Source organism: Fusarium odoratissimum (assembly GCF_000260195.1).
Source record: "Fusarium odoratissimum NRRL 54006 unplaced genomic scaffold supercont1.18, whole genome shotgun sequence".
Classification (NCBI taxonomy): Eukaryota; Fungi; Ascomycota; class Sordariomycetes; order Hypocreales; family Nectriaceae; genus Fusarium; species Fusarium odoratissimum.
In genome coordinates this window covers 55,827-71,260 of record NW_022158777.1, presented here as the reverse complement: position 1 = coordinate 71,260, position 15,434 = coordinate 55,827, and the positions used below count along the sequence as shown (strand labels likewise).

Genomic DNA, 15,434 nt, shown 5'->3' with positions numbered 1-15,434 from the left:
AGTCGTACCTTGTACTTAAGTGCCTTCTTAGTCAGCCGAAACCTCATCCAGGTTCCATCGATGACGATCCCCTCATCACAGTCCCGTCTTAATGTAAGCAATGCAAATGAACCAAGAGACGCCCATGAAACTAGGACTATTATTCGATTCAGATGGAACAAGATGAATGGAATCGCCGACTCGAACGCTAGGAAAGAAATCGCCTTTCATTTCTTACCTGCGATAACAGCAGAGCCCAACAGCCGCCGTGAGGTTGAGCTCCGACAATCAAGTGCCAGGTCACATCTCGCCAAATCCATGCATCGTCGTAAAAGAGCCAGCAAGGAACTACCATCAGAGCAAGAATCCACCGAATTACGCAGGACCAATAAGGGTATGACGATGGCGGAGAGGAGCACCATAAGAAATGACAGACAGCTTCTGCTTACCTCTGGACAACTCAGTATTTGCGTTATCCCCGACAGGATGGGGGACCCGCACACCAAGATGCTGCTTCACTACTGCACGCAATCTTTTTGGCCAGGATTCGAGATCGGGTCAGCCGCATTTCATATTCCACCGTTCGCGCTCGACTACAATACGCTTGTTGCTCAAGGTCCAGCATTGGTACATGCTTGTCTGTGGCAAGCTGCAGTGAACCTTGCATTCAAGAGAAACTCGCGGGTTACCGATAAGCAAAGTTTACTACACTACAATCAAGCCATTGCGCATATCTCGAAAGACATCACGAAACCTGTCTCAGAAATACCTGAGCAGACTCTTTATGCCATCCTTAGTCTCTGTGGTCCCGAGATGTCGCCAGATGATGGAAACGGCATCATCAAAAAGGCTTTTGATCCGCCGTTAGCGGAGCTATCTTGGATCCACGTCTTTGGCAGCAGACTTCTCATTGATTCGCACGCCAAGGCCTTGATGAATCTGGTGGATCTGAAAGGGGGCATTCACAATGTCAAGTACGCTGGCTTCCAAGCTTCCTTTAACTACATGGATCTTGTACGCGCCACCCAAAAGCTTGTCAAACCTCACCTTCCGGTGTCTCAGCTTTACGGTCGTGTCAAGGAGACCCATGATAGGGCCAAGTTCTTCGGTTACGCTTCTGACTTTGTCGAGCATTCTCCATTTGAGGAATCGTCAGTTATAATTGACAGTCTTAGTGTGCTCGGCTTAGCAGAAGATGTGCGAGAAGTAATCTGTGACATGCGAGTATGGGTCAAGGTCATAGAGGCATACCATCACAGCGCGTTGACAAACCCTGATCTTTCGCTTCTAGCTGCTCATAGAGATCTGATCCAACAGCGCCTTCTCGCAACTCTCCCGGACGGGTATGATGGCAAGAAGCCCATGCAAATGGACGCGTCCGGGTCAACAGAAACCACCGCAGACCAGTGGATCAACGAAATCATTCAGACAGCTCTGCTGATATTCTCATTGGGCGTTACGTGCCCTATCTCCTACGCGCCTCCTTACCATCATGCTGCACAGAGGTTACAGGCACAGCTCATCCTGTATAAGGAGCGAGCGACTCATCTAGGATTATCTGACCTGCTGACATGGCTTGGCATGTTGGGACTCCTCTGTACCGAACAGGTTGGGTCCAGGCGCAGAGAGTGGTTTGTTGGATTCCTCAGTATGGTGGAGCGGAAGCGCGGAGTCACTGGAGACGCGAGGGATTGGGATCTGGTAAAGAAAGAATCACTTGAGCTCATGCTGTGGTCTTCTGTCGCCTGCGATATTGCAGCAGACACGGCGTGGCGCGATGTCCAAGAAGTCGCGGATGAGACATCATGGAATTGGGGCAGGACAGCATGGTCAACAATGCTGGGGACTATATGTGGATAAATCAAGAAGACTATTAGCAGCTTCTCCACCAAGAGCATTTGGGGATTCTCACTCAAGGGGTTCGGCCAAAGACGAAAGCAAACCCAAGCATGGTCTTAGTTCAACCCTGGCAGTTTCGGAGTCACTCCACGAAGCCTGTGTTTTCTTCCAGAGATGTAAGCGTCATCACCATCCATAAGGCTTCCTCATTTATGAGCGCTATTCCTCATTGAGTATATACACTAAATGTTCCTGCATGCGCTAGTGCTTACTCAAGGCGGGTCGAGCCGTTACCTCCAGGTCGTCAATCCATTGACAGAAGAGCGACGGTCGGGTTTTAGTTAACATTTGCGACGAGGGCTACCAGCAAATGGTTGAGATCTCGTATCTCCGGCATCTCTGCACCGATATTTAATGTTTTCTGATGGACAACCGGTCTTAGATACGCCACGGGATCGTTATGGAAAGGCAGGTCCGCAAGGATGAGGGGCTTGGTGTATGCATCTTGCTATATATCTGAACGCTCGTCCTACGTCTCCAAGTTTTATACGGCTTATCGTTTCATCACTCCTTTTCATCAACTGCACTTAAATCTTACTTCTCGACATCATGTCACTTAACGGAAAGGTCGTCCTCGTCACAGGCGGTTCCAAAGGAATTGGAAAAGCAGTCGCCGAGCGTGTTGTCGCCGACGGTGCGAGTGTTGTAATCAACTACTCCAGCGACAGCAAGCCTGCGGAAGATCTTGTCATTAAGATAGGCTCCGACAGGGCCCTTGCTTTCAAAGCTGATGTCTCGAAGATCGCTGAGATCGAGAAGCTGGTGCAAGCGACAGTTGAGAAGTTCGGCAAGATCGATTGCGTAATGGCAAATGCTGCATGCGCTCCCATGAATGATCTCGAGAGTACAACAGAGGAAGGCTTCGATAAGGCTTTTAATCTTAACGTGAAGGGACCTTACTTTCTTGTTCAAGTGAGTCTTCGTGTCTAATGAGTTCGGGCACAGGCCCTCTGACAACCATCAGAAAGCAGTTAAGCATATGCCGCGAGACGGCCGAGTCATCCTCGTATCAAGCGGTGTTCTTCACCAATCACAAGTAGCACCTCGCTACCTTCTCTACGCGTCCTCCAAAGGCTCCATTGAGCAGATGACACGTATTCTTGCTAAAGACTTGGGACCCAAGGGTATCACTGTCAATGCTATCGCCCCCGGTCCGACAGCCACAGAAATGTTCTTCCAGGGCAAATCGCAGGAACTCATCGATACTATCGCCGGTTTCAGTCCTCTTGGACGCCTAGGGAAACCAGAGGAAATTGCTGGTTTAGCTGCTTTTCTTGCTGGTCCAACTAGTTCCTGGGTGTCTGGGCAGGTCATCGGGGCTAATGGAGGTTCTTTTGTTTAAATGGGATAGATCTTCCTAATTAACAGGGGAAACTGGTCCTGTAATATTCATTATAAGGCTAAGCTGAACTCTGATTACCAAAACCCATTCTTCTCTTGCGTAAATGCCTAAATTATTTTGGAACAAAACGGATTTTATCTCAACTTGTACTCGCTGTTGAAAACTGAACCTTTGCTGGGTAATGAGAATATTCTAGCATATCAGGAACACTCTGTTCTTAGCGGTTTTGCTTTCACCCTGGTCATGAAGATGAGAAAAGTTCATCATCGCTCTAAGAAGAATGGCGTTTTTTAGAAAGCTAAGGTAGGGAATAGAGATAAGCTTCAAGCCTCAGTTCCCATGTAAGTATTACACGACTAGCTCACATCTAAATCTTCTAAAACATCATCTTAGCTAGCAATTGATCAGTGATGAAAGCTGATTAGAACTCATAACCGAGACTCCAAGTTCGCAGGGTTATTGGGTGGCTAACGGTGCCTTGGGCGATACATTCGTCATTATCGGCGTTATGCTAGGCTGACCTGAATTCAATATTCCTTGACTACCGCGTGTACTATAACCAGCCTAGCTATCCCGTATTTCAGTCATCGCACGTCACTTTGGCCGCGAATTACAACCCACGCAGCCTGGTCGATGTTTGTAGCCCGCTTGATCGTGGTGATGATACTGAACTGCTGGGGGTGATTGATAATATCCTGGAGGGCCCTCTCCCGGTCGATATCCTCCCGGCGGGATCGATGGCGGCAGTGCTGGTGGTAGTGCTGGTGATAGTGCTGGTGGCGCTGGCGGCGGTGATGATTGGTATATCTTCGGGTAGTGGTGTATGTGATGTACTGGTGGTGGTGGTGGCGTTGGTGCTGGTTTTGGTCGGTATGTCACCTTGTGGTCGTATACGTGATTTACTGGTGGCGATACTGGCCTTGGTCGGTGCGTCGCCTCCATGTGGTGTATGTGATGTACTGTCTTTGGCTGGGGCGCTACCTCAGGGGGGTAATATGGTTGTTGGTATTTTGGTGGCTTGGGCTGTGTTACTGGATTGGAATAGTACACTGTCTGAGGATTATAGTGGTGCTCTGTCTGTGGATAGCGTTCTGGCTGGTAGTAATGTTGTGGCGGGCTATGATACTCTTGCTGCTGCTGGGGGTTAGGCTCCTGGTACTGTTCCGTCTGCGGGTAGTGTGAGGGTGCGGCTTGTTCCTTTGGTTTTGGCTGGTATGAATCACTTTTTGGTGGACGAGGATTTTCGGCCTCGACGTCCCTATCACTTCGGTCAATCTCCCACCAAAGCAAGCTAGCACCATCATCCCCAGTCCAGCAACGCATCTTCCCCTTGCCAGCCATACGCCACACACCATTAATCTTCCTTCGGAATTTGTGAAAAGCATCACGTGTGACGTCGCCGACATCTTTAGTCCCCAGGATGACAGTACGGCCCTGGCTCTTTCGAACGGAGAATCTCATGTTGGCGCCCGTGTTGGAGCCTCCTACCAGAATATCGCTGCTGTAGTAAGCGTCGTCAGGGCCAAGCTTCCAGCCGCCCCGGTTCTTCCGAGTCCATTGGATAATGGCATCAGCTCCGCCCGCGAATGCCGAGTGTTTGTCCGTTCGCTTTACCCAATCTGACCATGAGCATGTATTCGAATCTTCATCTAGTTTAAACTGTTTGGGCATTCTGTTGTACGCGCCGGTAAACCCGTCCCAGCGCTTCCCCAGATCGGGGACGTCATTTCCACTCTCTTCATCAGCAAGGAAATTAGGGTTGAATGAGCTGTGGACCCAGATAGAGTAATCACTACCATCAGAGTGCTTCAGGATGGAGTGTTTGTACACTAAAAACGCTCAGGGTCAGTTAAAGTTCACGTGCGGCTTGTCTCGGGTTGACTGACTCTTGTTAAGATCTACGCCGTGTTGATCAGCTTCTTCAATGTCTCGAGCGGTCAGTGGAACATCACGCTTGACGCGAACATGCGATACGATATTGCCGTGATCAATGGAGGCGTTCTTTTGTTCATGATGCCCTAGAATGGGACTGCCATTGATGAGAGTCGCTGGCGCCAATGCGGCCATGAACAAGGAGAGAACATGCATGGCTGAGGTTGGAGGAGAGACTGCATGGAAAAGGCGACTTTAAAGATCCAATCCAGGAGGGGAAACACCTTTTCTTATACTTGTGAATCGAGGTCACTTCTTCGCTGCTAGGGCTCAGGGCAAGGTGATTCAAGAAGTTACTTAATTTTTTAACTTAATTTTTTATAAAGCTTATCAATAGCTCAACAAGATAGATCAATGCAACTCGGTCTCATAAGGTTTTGCAGTAAACCTTCGATCCTGGAAAGCAAATAGTATGTTTTGTATCAATTCTAGTAACTGTTCGAGTGGTATTTCCCCTCACTTGCAACCCATCAGGTCGCGGAGAATGCAACATTAAGGTTATTGTAATGTCCACCGTCTTACATTCCACCTCTCACCATCGTCAAACGACTTCATGTGATACTCTTTGGCCAGCCTGGAGTTTTTTTTAAAGAAAAGAGAAGATAAAAATTGTGATAGCAGATAATTAAGTGATCAATAGAACAAGCAGAGGTGGGATATGTCGACGAGATACATCAAGCCAGCCAATGACGGATGATATATACTTCAGAGTAAGCATAGTCACCGAGAGATGAAGAAGGATCAAAACACAAACTCACAATTGTCTAAAGAGCGCATGGGAAATTGTATTTCTTCGTCATGGCAAAACTAGATGAAATTCGGCGCATCAACTTCTACAAGAAGATTGAAAGTCGAGTATTTCAATACTTTATTTTGTCAATTGATACTAAGACATATTAAGGTTTATACTCCTATACTTACTTGAGTCTCGTCCTTAGAATGATCCTAAGCTCATTAATGCTCTAAACATGGCCTCTGGTACTTTCTGCAGCCTTGTTTCTCATCACGATCTTATCTCCTGAAACAGTGGAACTCGACAAATAAATGTCGCATCCGGACCAATCAAATCCGATAACGCCATCCTTTCTTTTCAGCTCGAGGTCCAAAAGCAGGGGTCTCACCCCTGTTATTTTTCAGACTCTCCGCGCTTATTTATCTCTGCTTACTCTCCCTAAAAGCTGACAATATTCTATTCTCCTACAACTTCGCATATTTCCGTTCCAATCGAGTAGAAACGTCGCAAGGCCTCATCATAGGTCATTTATGAGTCTTTTCACTTCCTCCGTCCGATCGTTGTCATAAAGCATGTTCAACCTTGAAAAGCTGATGGCTCCAGCAGCAGCTGAAGGTATTAAACTTGCAAATATTAACTGACAGATGATCTAACTCAAGTCGCAGATGGGATCCCAGAGATCCCTGAACTTAAAGAAACTGTTAACAAGATGCGGGAATACCGAGATAATATGGAAGACAGGTTGGGATCGTACTCATACGCACTGCACCCATGGCAAGATCGTGACCATGGCTGGGAATCACAACTACGAGTCTTTCATTTCGACGACGGAAACGTCAGATCCGAATCTCCTCGTCTGGACCGTCGTAACGACCCCCAGCAGCTTTGGTTGGATATTGAACAGGCACTCGAGAAAAAGCCCTCTGAAAACCCTCCGCGAAGTTTGATACTTATGGAAGGCATGGACGCCAGGATAGCTGAGGCTCTGAGTGTCAAACTTGGCATCCCTCATGAGTTTTGGACAGCCCACTATCTCACAGAAACACAGCTCAGGCTCATTAACCCGTCAGGCTTTGACTCCGCGGACTCTACGTACTGGAAGATCAAGGCCCCGTCGCAACTTTCGGTTATATGGAATGAGATGCCCGATGAATTTGGAAACTGGTGCTTTAGCCCTTACAGTGGAAGCTGTCCTCGAGGCAGTGAGTTTGTGCTGAACTCGGAGACTACGCTCGTTGACACGACGCTTTGTATTTCATTTTGGGGGAAATACACCCCAGATGGGTGGATAGGTACGTTTCTGGTCCTGGCACCGACTACGTAGACTGACTGAGACCTGGATCTTAGCGCTCGTTTTAATGGACGTGCCCAACGGTTGCCTGCTTCCGGAAGATGAACCAAATCCCGTAATACCAAGTCCATACGGTCTAGAAAAGGTCGACGAGAGTCAAATCGCGATATCAGAATCGAACTGTTACGTGATATCGGAGTCAAAGAGTTCAATTAACCGACATATTTACCCACATCAACTCTCACTATGGGACGTGGCCGTCCAGGCATACGAAAATGAGAAGATTATCACCACTGATGATCCTTTCTCAGCGACTATCATCATTCGCAACTTCGTCTTCTGGAAATGGGAAGACCAAATCACCGCCAATTGGGATCTCAACCAGACGTTATGGACATCTTCACTGGTAGAAACACAAAAGGCACTGGACATCAAGAGCCCCAATCTTTTGATTGAGCGAAGTCGAACAATTGCTGCCGATTACCAGAAACTCCGACACTCGCGTCAACTTTTGCAACAAGCGGCAGTACTAGTCCGGCGGATTCATGAGGCATTTCGTTGTGATGATACTCATTACTTAGCCTCGCAGACCATTGAGAGGCTGAGGATCCAAATATCACAAGAGTCACGACGCTGGAGCCATCTTCAAGATCACATGAAGGTTCTGGACGAGCTTATCTCTGGCAACATGACCATGTACGCCCAACGAGCAGCAATGGACGAAGCATTCGCAACCAGGATTCAAGCATACGATTCCTACACGCAGACAAAAGCTGCCAACGAGCAAGCAGCCGCTGCTAACCGTACAGCTCGAAGCTCTGGCCAGCTCGCAAAAATCGCGACAGTTGCTGTGCCTTGCACCGTTGCGGCGTCTATCTTGTCTATGAACGGTGACTTTGCAGCTGGTGAACCTCTTTTTTATGTTTATTGGTGTGTTGCTATGCCACTTACCATTGTCTTGTTGGGTTGGGTTGTGCAGAAGGATGTTCGGGCTTGGAGAGATAAGCTGGTCAAGAAGGCGAAAAGTGAGAAGGGCGAGAAGGATGTTGAGAGTAGCAGAAACAGTGGTTACTACTCTGACTGAAAGCATGTTTAGTTGCAGGATTGGAACATTGTACCATAGTGCACGATTTCATTTAGCGCTCACATTCGATCTGATAGCGATAGCAAAGAGTTATTGAGCATAGGCCAGGACTTGTTATTGGTGGAGAAACTGCTTCACATCCGGACAAATGCAAGAGGTTTTGTTGACGAGCGACAAGTCAAATTTTTGTCCAGGGTCTTACCAGTTTCCCATTCTATCTCAAAACATACCAAAATACGGAAATTGCCGTTATCCTCCCTAATAAAGTGTAACTGCTGGAGTCTGGGGGGTTTGAAGAGCTTCTTTTTGGTGTCGGACCGACAATTTCAGGCTTCGTTTCAAGAACAGGTGGCATTCGTGGTTGGCATACGAATGCCACCTTCTAGAAGCAGTGTCTCCAGTCCCGAGGCTTCCAGAGATGCATTGATCACATATTGAACCACAACTAGTCTCAGATCGAAGTAGTAGGATGAATATTATTCAAGGATCTAACTGCTTTAAGAAGCAACTTATTTACTAGCTATAACCTTGATATAGGAACAGTGGATTGAGACGTTTCGATCGATATTAAGGAGAAACCTTAAATCTTGCCAGAGGATCTTCACAACCCAACCAGATCAGAGGCAGGGATCCCATCATAAACTGTAAATGCGCTTCCAAACGTCGATCCCAAGTGAAAGCCTGACGACTTCAGCTGGGATAGCCTCAAAAACTCTAATCGCCATGGTGGTTGGCAACTCTATTCCTGGATCTCATGAGTCTGGAACTCGACCAGTTTATGCGTTGATATTGAATTCAAGATCTGATGTCGGCAGTTACTGATCAGAAGATCTATATAATACCATCAGGATGTCTTCCCAATCAATAACTACAGCACATTCATTTCACATTGACTCCTTACAATACGCTCTTTACTCAATAACATGAAACTCACTCTTTTACAGTTCATAGGCCTGGCCTTGGTCTTTTCAGCTACTGCATCTCCTGTGAAAAACAAAGAGGTGGCAGTGCGAGATGCGATCCTCGAGCCAAATTCTGACTCCTCAATCATCAAGGGCCGGGCTGTCAGTGCCTCCGCAAACTATCTTATTTACCCCAAGGCCAATTCTGCCATGAAGGATGTCGAAGCACTCTCCAAAAGCCTTCAGTCGCAGGCCGGCAAGACCAAGGTAGACACTCTCACCGATGTGAATGGCAAGCTTCTGGCTTGGTATGCCACGCTGAGCGCGAACCAGGTTTCAGTTATCAATAAGAGCAGTGTTGTAAGTACTGGGTCTATCATGGAAAGTCTCCGCTAACATATTGAACAAGGTTGGGTCAATTGCTCCTGATGCGCCACTGAAGACCAAGGCGAAATCATCCGGTGTTGCCAAACGCGCTCTCAAGACCGACAAAAAGGCTCAGCCTGAGCTTCAAATGTTCTCAACTGCTCCGGGAAAGAAACCTTCAGGCTACGTTTATGATGATAAAGCCGGCCAAGGCGTCACTATCTATGTCCTTGACGAAGGTTTCAATCTCAGACACAAGGTAAGCTGCCTTCAAATTGACTATGTAAGGACAGGACTGACCAGCTTCAACACAGGAATTCACCTCGTCGCCTGGCAGGAAGAGGTGGATCTTCTCCAAGGGCGCCTCTGGTGAGAATGACCCTGACGGTCATGGTTCCTGTTGTGCATCCAAGGCACTTGGCAGCACGGTTGGAGTTGCGCCGAAAGCGGATCTCGTTGCTGTCAAACTTCAATTGACTTCTTGGTCATTGCTCAAGGCTTGGCAAGCAGTCGTCTTGGATGTGAAACAGAACAGACTTCAAGGAAAGGCTGTTGTGAGCAACTCAAAGGCTTGTAAGTTTCCAGCACATGCCCCAGGCGAAGGTCACTGTTAATGGAACAGCTATCGCTTGGAGTGTCGATCGTGACGAAAGGTGGTTCCGAGACGCACTCGAGACTCTCCTCAAGAACCTTGAGGCTCTTGATGTCGTCGTCGTCAGCTCGTCAGGAAACTTTGGCGTAAGTTCATGAGTAGAATACTAGCTCTTAGTCATACACTAACATCAGTCAGACTCAGTTTGAGGTCAGCACATACCCATCGCTTTTCGCAAACCGGACTCCAATCATTGTTACTGGAGCTGTTGATAACAACGGACGCCTTGCTCCGTTCTCCCAGGGCGGTCCTCTCGTCACGACCACTGCACCTGGAGTCGACGTCAAGTGCGCTGCTATGAGTGGCGCATCAGCTTACCAGGCTGGTAAAGAGTCAACTGGAACATCCTTCTGTAAGTGATGATCCCCTACCAGCTAGAACTCGACTGACCTCCATAGCTACACCCGCCGTTGCTGGATTAGCAGCCTACTTCCTATCGCTTGACTCCTTGAGACCTCGACTTCAAGTCCCTGGTTCAGTTGCTATGAACGTCAAGGCACTTATTCAGGAGCATCACTACGCACGCGTCTCGGGTGGACCCAAGGTTGCATGGAACGCACACACTCTGCTCAGAAATTGATGCGCCTCTGAACACTACCATGGGCGGGGAATGTCGAGGAGGTGGGAAGAAGAGGCAGCTTCAGTCGTTGTATGGAGATCTCCAAGGGAGTTTAAGCTCGGCCGGCTATTTGTGGGTTGCCGTCACTATAGAGAAGACACTGGGTGCTTTAAAAATATCCTGTACTAAGATTGGTGCTCGAGCCTGTTCCGTGCCGAAGTAATAGCTCAAGTTGACATGGTATAAAACATAAACATTTGTCTAAACTTTTCTTGCATCCAGAGCACTACTACCAAACAAACGACCGCCATTTTTCATAACTGATAACGAGGCTCTCAAGCAATCCAGAACCAGATGCGCTCAAGCCAGTTTCTTGGTTGGACGATCGGCCAAGTATGTTCCAAGCGATCAATCTCCGCCTTGCCAGACCATATATCCATCTCAGAGTACTTAACATACTTAGACTTCTTGATCCATTTATATCCGAAGATCAAAACAAGGAAGATGGGGATGTTGATGTATGGGGGCAGGAAAGTCTTTGCACTAAAACGTCCTGGGAAGAAGGCATCAAAACCATTGAATACTGCAACGATGGTACAGAAGCAGAAAGAGAAGTAAGCCAGGAAGGGTTGAAAAGGTGATTTGAATGGTAGAGTATTTCGGTCGATGCCATGGTGGCTGAGGCAGTAGTAGAAGCGGAGGTAGGTGAAGGAAACACTGGCCCAGATGATGAGAGCTCCGACACCGCTAAGGTTGCTGAACCAGAAAAAAACCTCTGAGCCGCTGTTGCTCACGTTGAGGTACACCAAAAGCCCGAAGATAGTGGTGACGCCAACACAGAGATAGGGAACACCGAATCTCTCCCAGGTCAGAATGCGGGGTGCTTTGCCATCAAGGGCAGCGGCGTAGAGAACTCGGGTTGCGGCGTAGAAGAGAGAGTTGCCGGACGACCAGGCCGACGTGAGGATGACAGCGTTGATGATGGAGGGAAGAATCTTGATGCCGCCGTTGCGGATGGCGATGACGAAAGGGCTTTGAGCGGCGCCGGGGGCAGACTTGTTGATGGCGTTGAGAAGGTTGGGGTCTTTGGATGAGACGCAAAGACCGACGAGGAAGATGGATAGGACATAGAAGATGGCGATTCTCCAAAAGACACGGCGGATGGCCTTGGGAATGTTGCGACGAGGGTTCTCAGTCTCGCCGGATGCCATGACGACCATTTCGCTACCACCGTAGGAGAACGTTGCAGTGATGAACACCTTGACAAAGGCGAGGAATCGGCCGAGAGCACCATCTTTGAGGTACTCATTCATGGGGCCGGGGTGGTTCCAATATCGGAAGCCGATTGCCTCGCCATTTGGAGCGCCGCCGACAGTGATGATGAACATGAGGATGATGAGACCGACGATGGTCAATAGCTTGATAGCTCCGAAGACAAACTCGGCTTCTCCGTATATCCGAACAGGTAGGCAGTTGAGAATGACCATGGTAAAGTAGAAGAGTGTGATCAATGCGACTTGGGGAATGTTATGGTGCCAGTAATTGACGATGACAGCCGAGACAGTGACCTCAATCGGAACACCAATAGCGAACTGATACCAATAGTTCCAAGCAAGAGCGAAACCAAGGGCAGGATCGACGAAACGGGCAGCAAAGATGGGGACGGGGCCGGGAATTGGTAGCCATGATGCCATCTCACCAACACTATTCAACACACAGTAGATGTTGAAGCCCGTGATAGTGTACGCCAAAAACGCAGAGAGGGGCCCAGCAAGTGACAGGACCTGACCACTACCAACAAAAAGGCCCGTGCCAATGGCACCAGACAAAGCAAGGAACTGAACATGCCTAGACTTGAGCCTGCGGTTCAAAGTACCGACATTTCGGTTCTCGTAATCCTCAGCCTTAGCATCAACGTTGTTGGTCGGGAGTGTTGGTTCGATGGTGGGCGACTCCCTGCCAGCTTCTATATCGGGGTTCTTCTTGTCGATATCCATGTTATGCAGCAGTGGTTGTAGCTCCCCTGGCGATGCGTGAGATGAGGGAGGAGACATCGCGGAAAGGGAAGAGGAGACGAGGCTCTGAGGTATTAAGCATAAAAGGTCGCTCTCTACTCGCCGTTCTTACTGAAAAAGCTCCGTGGGCAAGTTTTCCCGGATGCGCAAAATTGGTGCTTGAGCCGGTGATGATGGTGAGTGCTCCCCACGCTATGACAAAGAGTTGTGACGGTTGGTACAAGGGTTAGTCCAATGGATGGCAATGGACCTGCAAGAATTTTCATGTTTGTGCAGATGCATTTTTGGCGATAAGTTGATGATCACCCGATAATAATTGATAAACATCCCAGCACCTTGATTACGTGTCTCTGTGTTAATGCTCTAACAGCAGGATCTGCAGACTAAACGACCCTTGGATGCGGGCCCATGATCTAAAAGGGAAGCTCGTCTCTCACAACCAATGGATGATGGACTGAGCCGTGATAACCGGCTTGGCAAGTGATCCGAGGTCGGTGATGCACTGATTGATAAGATGACGAGGCAAGGATCTCGCGGAAGATGCGTATCAATCTGCAGAGATCAAGCCATTATTCCGCAGTTGGCTCCACTGTCTGCCGAAGGTGTTGCTTGTGATTTTAATGTCTCAAGCTCTCGATCTGGATGATGCACGGCGACGTGGGGCTCATTCGAGAGTCATCTCAGAAAATAGTCCAGATGATGGAAAACAACAGACTATAACTTATACGATGGTGACTATTTGGAACCCAGGACTCTTCTGTTAATGCGTTGGGTCGAGATTACCAAGTCGCGTTGTCTCGTAGTTAGCCAACGCGTAATGGAAGGCTGTTCCAGTCCTAGCTACCCTATGGCTACAAAGACAATACTTGCAATTAGGCTACAGCGCCCTCATGAGTACATGTGTCAATATCAAATGGATAAAGAGATGGTCTATAGATCCGCATAAGCTAGTCTGCGCATCTCTTGAACAGTTTAAACGTTTTACTTGCCAGTGTCTAGCCTTGAGAAAAAGAATTGGATGCATAAACACAGCCCTATGTCGTCAATGGACTTGATGAGAACGGGATCTAATCACAGCTTACATCTTGAATACCAAGATTAGATGATATCGGGTATAACGACGTCTTATTGATGATTTTATCAATCTAATTGGAGCAAATTAGGACAGTAGCAATGAACCTGGATGGAGAATTACGTTGCATGCAGTGGTGTCGCACCCATGAGCTGTCCCTGGGGAGGTGGATCTCAACCAATAACATAAAGCCCCGTTGGCTCAGTGGTAAAGCGTATCACTAGTAAATTACCACGAAATGATAAGATCACTGGTTCGATTCCAGTACGGGGCAAGTTATTTGATCTGATGTTATCACATCCCATTTCTTTTTTTGTCCTTGGAGTGACCAACACGTATCCATCCGTATCTTTCTCCAGGAAGCGTAGCTTACCATTTTCCCATCATTAACCGTTTGCTTCTCATTTATCGAGTCTGGAGCAGCTACCTTTGCGCTGGATCATAAACACATGTCGTTCAAGTTGGTATGAACCTATAATACAAATGAAAATACACGGAGACAACTCACAAAACCGCTGTTGTCATAATCAAGCCTTCGCCAATGCGCCATCGACAAGTTCCCAAGTATGATCCCTCACTTTCCGGATCTGTTCTTCGCTCCAAGCCGGCTTCTCAAAAACCTTTCCCTTCCGACTCACAAACGCGTAATTCTTGTCCTTAATCTTCACAGCTTCATCAACACCATTCAGCATATACTCAGCACAAGTGTCAGGCGATACACCCAAGACAGAGGCTAGACCAGTTGAAGGGAGACGCATATACCAAGGGAGCGAATTCATGATGTTTGTGTTGACAATACCGGGTAGCGCGTGAATGAAATGTCGGTTCTTTCCCTCAGCTTTCTGCTCGGCTGCATAGTGCTGGATCATAGCGTCTGTCATGGAGAGACAGTGGGCTGCTGCGTTTCCGAGGCTGAAGTTGTTCTTGAGATCTAGATCATCCCAATTGAGTTTATCGGGACTTCCACCAGTGCTATCCAGCACAATCAAAACCTTGGCGTCGTCTGTAAGAGACGGAAGAAGTTCACGGATGAGTAGCTGTCGTCCGTAGTAATGGAGCGCCATCTTGCGGTCAATGCCTTCAGGCGTCTCTGTTCTTCCAGCGGTTGAGAGAATGCCCTGCGAGAGAACAAGGGTGCTGAACCGATCTTGCGATGCCTTCAGTTCATCGGTGTAAGTTTTGATAGCGCGCATTGAAGACGCGTCTAATTGCTTGAACTGAATGTTGGAATGGGGAATGTTCTTTGGCTCATTGCGACCGCTGATGATGACGGTTGATGAGGGGGAGCTGGCGGCGATGCGACAGGCGATGCCGTAGCCGATACCGCCTGTTCCGCCGACGACGAGAGACTTTGCTGCCATGGTGTTTAGTTAGATTTGAGGTGATTGAGGTGATTGACTGAGTGATGAATTTGTCGGTGGGTCGTGTCTTTATGTAACTGATGCTGACGCCATGTCTGGTGATAACAATTTCGGAGTTTATGCTTCTACGCTAAACTCCGGATTTATCTGACCCTCCGCTCCGCAGCCAAGCACAAGCCACTCCGCAGAACCAATAATAGCCCACTTTCATGGGAGAACAGTGTCCATTTTCGTATACCGTACAGAT

The 15,434-nt window shown here is 48.1% G+C and overlaps 7 protein-coding genes across 7 annotated transcripts; 4 read left to right on the top strand and 3 right to left on the bottom strand.

The window, feature by feature from the left end:
• Nucleotides 1-162: 162 nt before the first annotated feature.
• Nucleotides 163-1,839, top strand: FOIG_10312 (uncharacterized protein; the record flags this gene model as incomplete). The annotated part of the gene is made up of 1 exon (XM_031210639.1): nt 163-1,839. The coding sequence occupies one exon, from the start codon at nt 163-165 to the stop codon at nt 1,837-1,839; it is 1,677 nt and encodes a 558-aa protein (XP_031059350.1).
• Nucleotides 1,840-2,427: 588 nt separating this feature from the next.
• On the top strand, nt 2,428-3,220 carry FOIG_10311 (3-oxoacyl-[acyl-carrier protein] reductase; the record flags this gene model as incomplete). The annotated part of the gene is made up of 2 exons (XM_031210638.1): nt 2,428-2,790; nt 2,843-3,220. The coding sequence occupies 2 exons, from the start codon at nt 2,428-2,430 to the stop codon at nt 3,218-3,220; spliced, it is 741 nt and encodes a 246-aa protein (XP_031059349.1).
• Nucleotides 3,221-3,814: 594 nt separating this feature from the next.
• Nucleotides 3,815-5,308, bottom strand: FOIG_10310 (uncharacterized protein; the record flags this gene model as incomplete). The annotated part of the gene is made up of 2 exons (XM_031210637.1): nt 3,815-5,049; nt 5,107-5,308. 2 exons carry the CDS (start codon nt 5,306-5,308, stop codon nt 3,815-3,817), a joined length of 1,437 nt encoding a protein of 478 aa, XP_031059348.1.
• Nucleotides 5,309-6,341: 1,033 nt separating this feature from the next.
• On the top strand, nt 6,342-8,421 carry FOIG_10309 (uncharacterized protein). The gene is made up of 3 exons (XM_031210636.1): nt 6,342-6,500; nt 6,551-7,177; nt 7,233-8,421. The coding sequence occupies exons 1-3, from the start codon at nt 6,458-6,460 to the stop codon at nt 8,258-8,260; spliced, it is 1,698 nt and encodes a 565-aa protein (XP_031059347.1). The 5' UTR covers nt 6,342-6,457; the 3' UTR covers nt 8,261-8,421.
• Nucleotides 8,422-9,183: 762 nt separating this feature from the next.
• On the top strand, nt 9,184-10,760 carry FOIG_10308 (uncharacterized protein; the record flags this gene model as incomplete). Its single annotated transcript, XM_031210635.1, has 6 exons — nt 9,184-9,522; nt 9,572-9,787; nt 9,843-10,101; nt 10,151-10,266; nt 10,319-10,532; nt 10,579-10,760. 6 exons carry the CDS (start codon nt 9,184-9,186, stop codon nt 10,758-10,760), a joined length of 1,326 nt encoding a protein of 441 aa, XP_031059346.1.
• An 85-nt stretch (nt 10,761-10,845) lies between these two features.
• FOIG_10307 (uncharacterized protein) lies at nt 10,846-12,991 on the bottom strand. Its single transcript, XM_031210634.1, has one exon. It carries the CDS (start codon nt 12,791-12,793, stop codon nt 11,075-11,077), a length of 1,719 nt encoding a protein of 572 aa, XP_031059345.1. The 5' UTR covers nt 12,794-12,991; the 3' UTR covers nt 10,846-11,074.
• A 1,102-nt stretch (nt 12,992-14,093) lies between these two features.
• Nucleotides 14,094-15,283, bottom strand: FOIG_10306 (uncharacterized protein). The gene has a single exon (XM_031210633.1). It carries the CDS (start codon nt 15,185-15,187, stop codon nt 14,354-14,356), a length of 834 nt encoding a protein of 277 aa, XP_031059344.1. The 5' UTR covers nt 15,188-15,283; the 3' UTR covers nt 14,094-14,353.
• Between the last annotated feature and the right edge of the window lie 151 nt (nt 15,284-15,434).